Raw genomic sequence first — 9,005 nt, 5'->3', positions numbered from 1 at the left:
TTTCCCAATTATTTAGTTGCTCTAACAAAAGATATCGCCCTAAGAGATTCTTGCCTCTCACTAGGTGGATAGTATTTCTAATGGAGGTGTGTGCGATAACACATCCACATATGGTGTGATCTTTCTCTTCCTCTCTCTCTCTCTTTCTTTCTTTTTCCACTTGCATTCCAGTTTGGCTTACTGAAACTATAAACCCCCAAAACACCTTATAAATATGTACTGAATATGTTGTCAAGACAGTGAGAGTGATTGGGAAGACTTTCAAAACTGTTCCTTCTGTCCTTTTAAATGCATTCCATTGTCTTAAGTAAAACTGCTTGTTGGCATATTGATAAATTTTATGAATAGCCTCTTGCCAGACAGCATCCTATTTGTGATGGTCAGTTTTGTGTTTTGCAAATTGTTGTCATTAAGTAAGACAAGCATAGTGCAATATTTACTTGCGAATAGGAACATGTGTCTTGCAGATGAGAACGGAAGCCTTTTCAAAGGGTTACATGTTAGGAATGTGAATAGCATTTATGTGTTTATTTTGTTGAAGTTTTTAAAAGGTCAGTTTTCGAGCCTTTCTCCTGGGTACACAGTTTTTAGAATATTTTTGGAATTGCTTATTTTCAGGCAAACACAAATTCTAACATATGGAGCAGCATTGCATCTCGTGCTCAGAGTTGGATGAATTAATAGTATAACCAGTGCCCAGATCTATATATTACCCTTCCTTATGAATCTGGGTTCCTTTTAATAAGAAAAATCCTGTAGCTCCTCTACACATGCATAGTCACACACATGCACACTCAATCTTTATAACTATCAGCAAGAGAGTACAGAAAAAGAATTTCTATTCAGACCAAAAAATATGGTGTAGTCTTACCAATTATAGCACTTAAATTGTGTAGTGCAGGCAAACAGATAATCAGTTTGGCAGTTTTTTGTTTTAGAAGCCTTGAGAAGGTTAGTGATTCACTGGGTCACTTATTGATTAATTCTAGGCAGATTTTTTTTTCTTTTTTATTCATGGTACGTCTTGTGGGATAACCTGACTAATACATTTTCCCGTGCGTTACACATCTTTAATGTAATTCATCTTTCAAAAAAATGGAAAGTTTAGAACAACAGCTTTCCCTGCCAGAGCTCAGCTCCACTAGGAATGGCATTTCTTTAGCTAGGTTTAATTTTGGAGATTGTTTATGTTGCTTTTAGTTTATTTGGGCAATAGTGGACCTGGACCAAGTTACAAAAAAGGAAAGCATTATTGAAAGCTGAAGCAAAAAGATTATGTGAACTGGAAACCATCCAACTGAATATCTTTGCCATCCTTTGCAATATGTACTGATTCACTAAGGAAACTATTAAAAAAGGAAAAAAAGTTGATTGAAATCAAAGATAAATTACCTTTAAAATTGTTCTTTTAAATTGAAAATGCCATTGTAGAAATGAAAGCATTTGGCTACGATTATCCAGGATTGATGCCTATTTTTAAGCTTTTCAATCCATGTTTAGACTCATAAATATTGAAGTGGCTGACTTTTCAGAAATGCTAGGCATCCACATACAGGTTCCTTTGGTGTTGTGGAAGCTCTAGATGTCCATCACCTTGCCACATCTCACCACAAATATTGAGGTACCTGAGGATGGACTTTGACAGTTGACCGTTTGCACACTGGGTTTAAAAATGTTTGCTGTTTTCCCGAACAAGACATAAGGCTAAACCCTATTTCACCTTTACTTGCCTATGTGGCACTTTTATGTAGCTTCAAATTTGCAATTTTTGACATTCACATTGGCAAAAGTTGCTACTTTTGATGTAATAGATATACCCGGGGTGCAAAGGTAAGCAGAGGATGGCAGCTCTCCCACCTTTTAACACAATATCTAAGTACAGACAGTCAAAAAGCCCAAGGTTGAATCAGTTCAGTCTTTGCAGGTTAGTCTAAGCTGTGTAGATTGAACCAATAAGCAAATGAACAGACATTTACCTTTGATTCCAGAAATATAGCCACATGCCTGCAATGACCCAAGCTGGAAGCTGTGGGAAGGCACTAAAGCATGACTCCCTGCTTGGCTGGAGCAGACAGCTTGGGCCAAGGATAGCCCGCCCACCCTGCAAATGCGGGTTTGCAGGGGAGGTGCAAAGCATCTTGGGATGGTGGGGGACTGTGAGTTAACTTGAATCTGAAGGGGATCTGGGACAGAAGTTCAATAAACTGATTTAACGTAAATCAGTTAAATCTGATACTACATCCATCCAAGTTTATCTTAAACTGGTTTTGACCATTTTGAAAGCGGTTTATGTGCATTGAGCTTCTGTTGTGTTATGGTTTTGAACCAGCTTCTGATCATTTGTACTGGTTTATATGTAATTTCTGTCCTTCGCCTATAGCCTAGTGGTTAGGGCCCTTGCCTATAGGGTGAGACACCCCAGTTATAGCTCCCCACAAAGGGAGATTGAACCTGCATCCCTTGCTTCCCAGCAGAGTGTTCTAACTACTAGGTCATGGACTAAGCATTGCCCAGAGCGCACACCTCCTGAAGCTAGGCCACTGAGCCACCTGCAGGGGAAAGTATATGGGGTCGGGAAGAAAACAAATCAGAAGGAGGGTGGCTCAGTAAAATGGATGCTGCTCTGTAGGGAGGCAGCCTTGTGCTCTAATCCTGGCTCCTCATGTCAGCAAGGTAAAAACATTTGCACTGCTGTATATCCATCTATCTGATAATAGGAAAAGCAAAACATGGGAAATGCCCCACAGCTCACTACTGACCTAAAAGGCAAGAGAGCCTGGGCTCCTTCTCTGGTGGGGGCTTCCACTAATCATAACTTTCCTGCAACTAAGATTTTGGGGCTTACATGACATTATGTGCGTGCCTGGGTACTTACCTGGGTACACCCAGAGTACAGCCTTCTGAGCGTGTTTCCCCAAGAAGAGATGCTCTGTTACATTTTAAAAACCTGATGTGTATGAGACACAAATAAGCATGTCTTATTTTTAAGGCAGAAGACAGGGTAGAAATGCTCTTTATAGACTAATTAAATCAGTTGCTTTTAAGTCATTCTTACAAGAATGTTTCTGCCCTTCCAGCTCCTCTCGTCTGTCAGAACTGCTGCACTTTTTGCTCTATGCAATTCTTTTTTGGGGTATTTGTCACATGAGAGGGGCAAGTGGTGATGGATTCTGCTTCACACCCATTGTAAATTGTATGTCATTACCAGCCAAACCATTTTTTTCTGCCTCTGAGCTGAAAATTGTCGCTGCCGTGCACTGCAGCGAGGAGTCCGGGAGCCTTAGAGGCCGTCAGGCGGGTACTTGTGACGCTTCGAGTGGAATTAATTAGGCGGACGCTTATCGGTTGCAAAGCAAGATTGTTTACTCACGCCGCCAAGGTGGTGAATAACGGAGGTCAGAGGTATTTGGTTAGTTACAGCTTAGAGTTCGTAGGTCGGTCTGTATAAGTATTCGGACAGAAATGGTCGGGCCGGCAGTCGTTGATTTACGTCTGAGATTGGGTCGAGATGGGGAACTTGGACAAGTGATCAAATTGTCTAATTATTCTGACACGTATGTTCAGAGGTCTCCAAGGTGTGTACGGAGGTCTCCAACTTCGCGGAAGTAAAAAACGGGTTTTATTTGTGTAATAGCCAATTGGTTTTCGCCACGTCATAAATTTAATTAGAATCGCCAATTATATAGCGGTTTTCGCTAAGGTGTTATTTTAGGGCTACTCCCTGTATTACTCTGACCAGTTATAATGATTTATGTAAAGCACAGAAGATTAAAGTTTCATTTCTGTTAGTGGCGCAGTTATAAATCTCTTTTCGCTGACACGCAGAGCAAAGAAGGCTGTTACTATCATTTTGTTAACCCTTAGTTAACCTAGTGCAGAAATGAGACTGCTTTGAATAGTATCTCTTGCTTGTGGCATGGGCACGACTATAATTGGGTTGTGACAAAAATGTGTGGAAATGCAGAGGATTTTGCTTTTCGGTCTTAGCGCCTGGCCTCCACCATGACCTGATGCCAGCCACAATTTCATCAGTAAATGAACAAAGCTTTAGGGGCATGTGCTACATTTTTGGGGGGCAGGGGAATTCAGGAGACAAGTTATCTTCGTTCTCACAGGAGGTTGCCAGATGTTGTTCCTTTGTGTGTTTAAGCTGCCTTTAGATAATGACAAAGTTCAGTCTGTAAACTTGCTGTATGCAAACAGAGCAGCGAAAGAAAAACAAAACAGCAAACCCACGGCACGCCATCTGTTAGCTCTGTTTGGATGTCACTGCTTTATATAATACGTGCAGCATTTGTGTGATAATGTGTGTATCATTTATGTTTGAAGCCAGACATTTTGCAGGCTGTCCAATATGTGGAGTTGTAACAGAACAGCAATTATGATCATGCTGTACTGAAGTCATTGCTTTTTAACAAGGCTGTCTAACCCTTATTATCATGAGGGCCCCTTTGCATCACTTTGGCAATGTATAAAAGCTCGAATAGGGTGCAGATGTCATTTGTGCTCGTTTTGAAGTATTCTTTACACCAGACGTGTTCAGTGCAGGGTCTGTACTGAAAATGAGACCCAGGGATCCACTCTTCTAAGCGTACAATGTAAAAATTTTGCTTGAAAAATCAGGTGGACGTATTGAATCAAATCTTATTTAAAATTTTGCATGTGTTTAAGTTGTGGCCCCTTAAAATGTAATCTTCAGATCCTGTGCTGTCTTGATCTGCATGTGATGCTCCTGAGAATGAGACATGGAAAATTCATGGATTTTGTTCAGCTGTAGCGGGGGGAGGGGAAGAAACAGCAGCAGTGGGGAGAAGAAGGTCTGATTTGGATTTGTACATGCCCTGGAAAGCAAGGCAGCTTACTAGGTGAGAGACTTGGGTTCTTTTCCCAGCTCTGTCATTCTTTTTTTTTTGTGCAATTTTCCAGGTCTGATCAGGGACTGCACCTCAGTTTGCTCTCTCTAAAAAGGACTATAATGCATCTCCTTTGTAACGTGCTTTGTGTTCTACAGTTGAAATCCAAGCTAATTATCATGATCTACAGATCAGAATTTGGGTCCTTGGATGGTAACTTTGAGTACAAGCAAGAGCAAAATGATGATAACACTTCCTGAGTGCATTGCACAAAATGTACTTTTTTTTTTCATTTGTATCTTACTGCAACTGTGTGAAAGTGGAAAATACCTTCTGTATGAGGTTCAGAAACTCTCTGGTCAGATAAGGCAGGTCTCATCAGTATGGACTGTAGTTCTCAGACACCTGTCTTGGTCTAGTTGCCATCACTTATAGCCATTATTCACATGCATCATGAAAAAACCCAATATCCTGCTATTCTCTACACAATCCAAGGTTCCATATAATGCCAGTGGTTATATTGGGAAGTATAAAGTTTATGAGGATAACGTCTAAAAGGGTTTGTTGCTTCATAGCTGGTAGCTGCTTTGCAATTAACTTCACTAAGACAAAGAATAGCTTTTTAAGTGACTCATTCTCTGTTATGATTTAATTCTGAGAAACGTTGAGAAAGCAGCTTGTAAATATCTTCAAATAAGTCAACAATGTTACTATTAAAGAGTTCGCTTTCCAAAATGTATCACAGGAAGTTAGTAGCCTAAAATTTGGGTTAGGAAATCTCCTTACTAAAGGCTTAACAGAATACCATGTAAACAACATTCATCTAATGAGCATTTCTATTTGTGTAACACTGGGGTGAAAAAGGATATACACACATGCTTTGAAATATTTGCATGTTCCATTAAGTAATTGAAAGCAAATAGTTTACCAAAGCACCCAAATGTTTTTCAGTCTGGTGTTCCCTTTCAACACAATAAAGTTGGCTGAATATTTTCTAATAAAATTAAACTGCCCTTTAAACGTAGAAGCAGATAAGCAAGCTAAATGACAAAATTATGCCTTTTTGTAAAGATATTTAGGACATCTACAAGAGAGAAACATATTTATAAAATGTATGAGTTCCAGATGTTAAAGTGCAGTAAATGCAGCAGAAGTATTCTGCAAAGAAATAGTCAAAATATTGCCAGCATTTGAGGGTAATGGGTTTAGTGTTTGTGAATCCTTGTACTTTTTCTTCAGTAACTGAAGCACACTGTGTATTTTTGTGCACGGAACGCCCAAGAAAGATAATTTAAGCAGTGGTTGCTAATTTCTTTGAGCTTGTATCCTCCATTTCTGGTTTGAGTTTGACTTTTCTGTGGGGCTTAAAACCCCAGGTGTATATATACTGCAGCCTATTTGGAATCACAATCTGTGTTATAGAAACCACTGATCTGAACAAAGGCAGAAGCCAGGATGAAAACTAAGCACGAATGCTCAAACTCCAACTTATGGGCCAAATCCAGCTCACAAAGCTATGGTACCCAATATGTGGGGATCCTTGTGGGCCAGAAAAATTGGCAACTGGAGAGCAGTGGAAGCTCTGCACGGCCAGATCCAGCCCTACCCAGGCCATTGCCATGCAGTGGGATCAGGGCCAGGCCTGCCCCCCAGACATTAAGATTTGGCCAGGCTGCTCCCTGTCGTCCACCACCACCACACTGTGTCCAGATTGGGTTCAGAATGCCCCCTCCTTCCCCCAAAGGATGGATCAGTTGAGCTGTGCACCTCCTGCCCCCAGTCAAACCAGGCCCCACTGTGCCAGCCCCATGTACTGGATTGAGCCCACTGACCAGATCCTAGTTTAGATCTGGCCTGTGGATGAACCTGACACTACCCATCCAGCCCATGGGGCAAAAAGGTTGGCACTACTGATCCAAAGTATGTCTGATAAACAGAACTATCTCTGATATATGAGTGGCTCTGTTTCTTTGCTTTTCCTTTTTATAAGTGCTTTGCTCCTCTATCTCCTTTTAGGAATGACTATCCCTGAAGAAGATGCAGATGTGGGGCAAGGTAGTAAATACTGCCTTGTGGCAATAGGGCGGCTTCAGGTAAAGTCAATCTTTCAGTTATATAAATTGCTGCTGAGAACAATAGTTGTGTCTGTAGTTCAGTCACATAAACAAATCTGACAGGGTCTGGTCACTAGATTAAATGCCTGTGATATGTCCCAAAAAATAAATTTCTGTGATGCCTGTTGGTCAAGTGATTTGCTTAGAGGTTAGATGGGCTGCAGAAATGATTCTTTGTTCACAAAGTTACAGGTGTGCTCTGTAGAAGGAAGAGATTTGAGGATAGACACTGATGTGCATTTACTCCTCTAGTTCCTGGTTAATAAAGGTTAATCGAACAGGAAAAAAATTTTTTCAAAGTCCATGTGGAAAATGCTACTGTTAATGCAGTCAGGAGGCTCTCAATGCTTTGCCAGCCACAGCTTCATTTTTTCCCCCATATGTTTTATATGACCCAACCCCATGCAAAAATATATCAAAAGTTTTTGTCCAGAACATCCATATTTGATGTCTCCATTAGAACTGTGCCTTTATACAAAGCCCAAGCCAAAGATGGGGAGTCCTAGGAGGTCAGAGCACTGATTTAGAGTTAGAGTTACCTTTGTGAATCTCCTAAATCATAAAAACAAGCCATTTTTTATGTTCTTATCTGGGAATCCTTCCATTAGTAAAAACATTTGATCCTAATGCATGGTCCCTTCTTGGCCTCCACTTGTGCCCATCTGTTGGGATGGCCTAGTTCCTTCTTACAAGGTAAATGGCACTTTCATTAGAGCAGAGCTGCCAAGCTAGTATCATATGGAATGAGCAACTTGCATACTACTGGAAAATCTGTTATCGCTTCAGCAGAAAGCATCCAGTATCCAGCATGTGAGGATCCTTGTGGGCCAGAAAAATTGGCAACCAGAGTTAACCCCACCAAACTATCAGATAGCATTTTTTTGTTTTTACTTCATCACACTTGTTGGTGCACTGAGAAAATAGCCTAGTGGTAGACAGAAGGAAAGTAGGGGCTTTCCAGATGTAACTGCTGCCAAAATAGACAGTTGCCCAGAAATCACGTTAATAATATATGCAATGTCAGAGCATCTCTGACACGAGCCAGCAGCTGCTTCATGAGGGAAGGCAACTGAGGTCAGGCCCAAGGGACAAGGTCTAGCACAGAGCAGTAAAGGAGCCCCAGTTAAGACTTAGGCATTCGTGGAATTAAGTTGCAAATTGAAAGCAAATAGCCTACTTATTCTGTCCCATGGGCTGCTGCACTTTGGGGGACAGACCAAAAAAGAATCTGGTGTTTGGCTGCATGGAGTATAAGGGAATGGCGGATCAAAGACAGCTTTCGCTCACAGCCCAGCTAGGAATATATAGAAGTAGATGCATTTCATAAATCTCAAACACAGGAATGCTTAATGCATTCTGAAGAACCTTCACTCGGAAATCTGTGCTTTTCTTTAAGGATAATAATTTGCACTAACATCATGTCTTGCCTGCTGGAGAGAGCTATGTCTAGAGTTTGATGGCCGCTTAGATTAGCTGTTACAACCTTTTTTATGAGGATATCTTAAATATCGTAGTTACCTGAATTCAAGATGACTTCAAGTTTAAGATGACCCTTCAATCGTTAGATTCTATATGTGAAAAAGCACAAATTTGTTATAATTTTCCATGTATAGAATCTAATTATTGGCAGGTAGTCTTACATTTGCCCCTCCCTCCCCCACCACCACTGGTGCAGCAGGAAAGCAGCTGCAGGGAGGAAATCTGTGGGGAAATCAGGGGCAGGGGAGCGTGTGATTGCGAGACCAGCAGAATAGGGAGCAGGCAGCCTGAGCCCTGCCCCTTGCCTCCAAGTGCCTGTGTCCTATGGCGTCTCCCTGCTTCTGCTGCTGTCCTTAGCAGATCTGGATGAAGGGAAAGCCCCAGAGCTGCTCTTCACCCACCCTTCCCTGCTCTGCAGGGATCCCATCTTGGCCAGGGACAACATCAGTGATGTTCAGGTTCCTCCTTCCAGCACCTGCTCCCAGCCAGTGAGGGAGGGGCGGGGGGGGGGGAGGGAAGGGGGGGGCCAGGCAGAGAACAGACGCTGGAAGGAGAAACC

General features: G+C 41.6%; 1 protein-coding gene across 3 annotated transcripts in view; it reads left to right on the top strand.

Annotated features, from left to right (window-relative positions):
• The window catches only part of ARNT2 (aryl hydrocarbon receptor nuclear translocator 2), a 116,107-nt gene that overhangs the window by 64,121 nt on the left and 42,981 nt on the right, over positions 1 to 9,005 (top strand). For all 3 annotated transcript variants that reach the window (XM_025215244.1, XM_025215245.1, XM_006033445.3), the window contains one exon: positions 6,870 to 6,946. In XM_025215244.1, coding sequence (XP_025071029.1) covers positions 6,870 to 6,946 — 77 coding nt within the window. The remainder of the gene's footprint in view (positions 1 to 6,869; positions 6,947 to 9,005) is intronic.

The sequence above is a fragment of the Alligator sinensis genome, unplaced genomic scaffold (genome assembly GCF_000455745.1).
Source record: "Alligator sinensis unplaced genomic scaffold, ASM45574v1 scaffold1318_3, whole genome shotgun sequence".
NCBI lineage: Eukaryota > Metazoa > Chordata > Crocodylia > Alligatoridae > Alligator > Alligator sinensis.
Note: the sequence above shows the minus strand (reverse complement) of the source record. Positions and strands in the feature narration are given on the sequence as shown.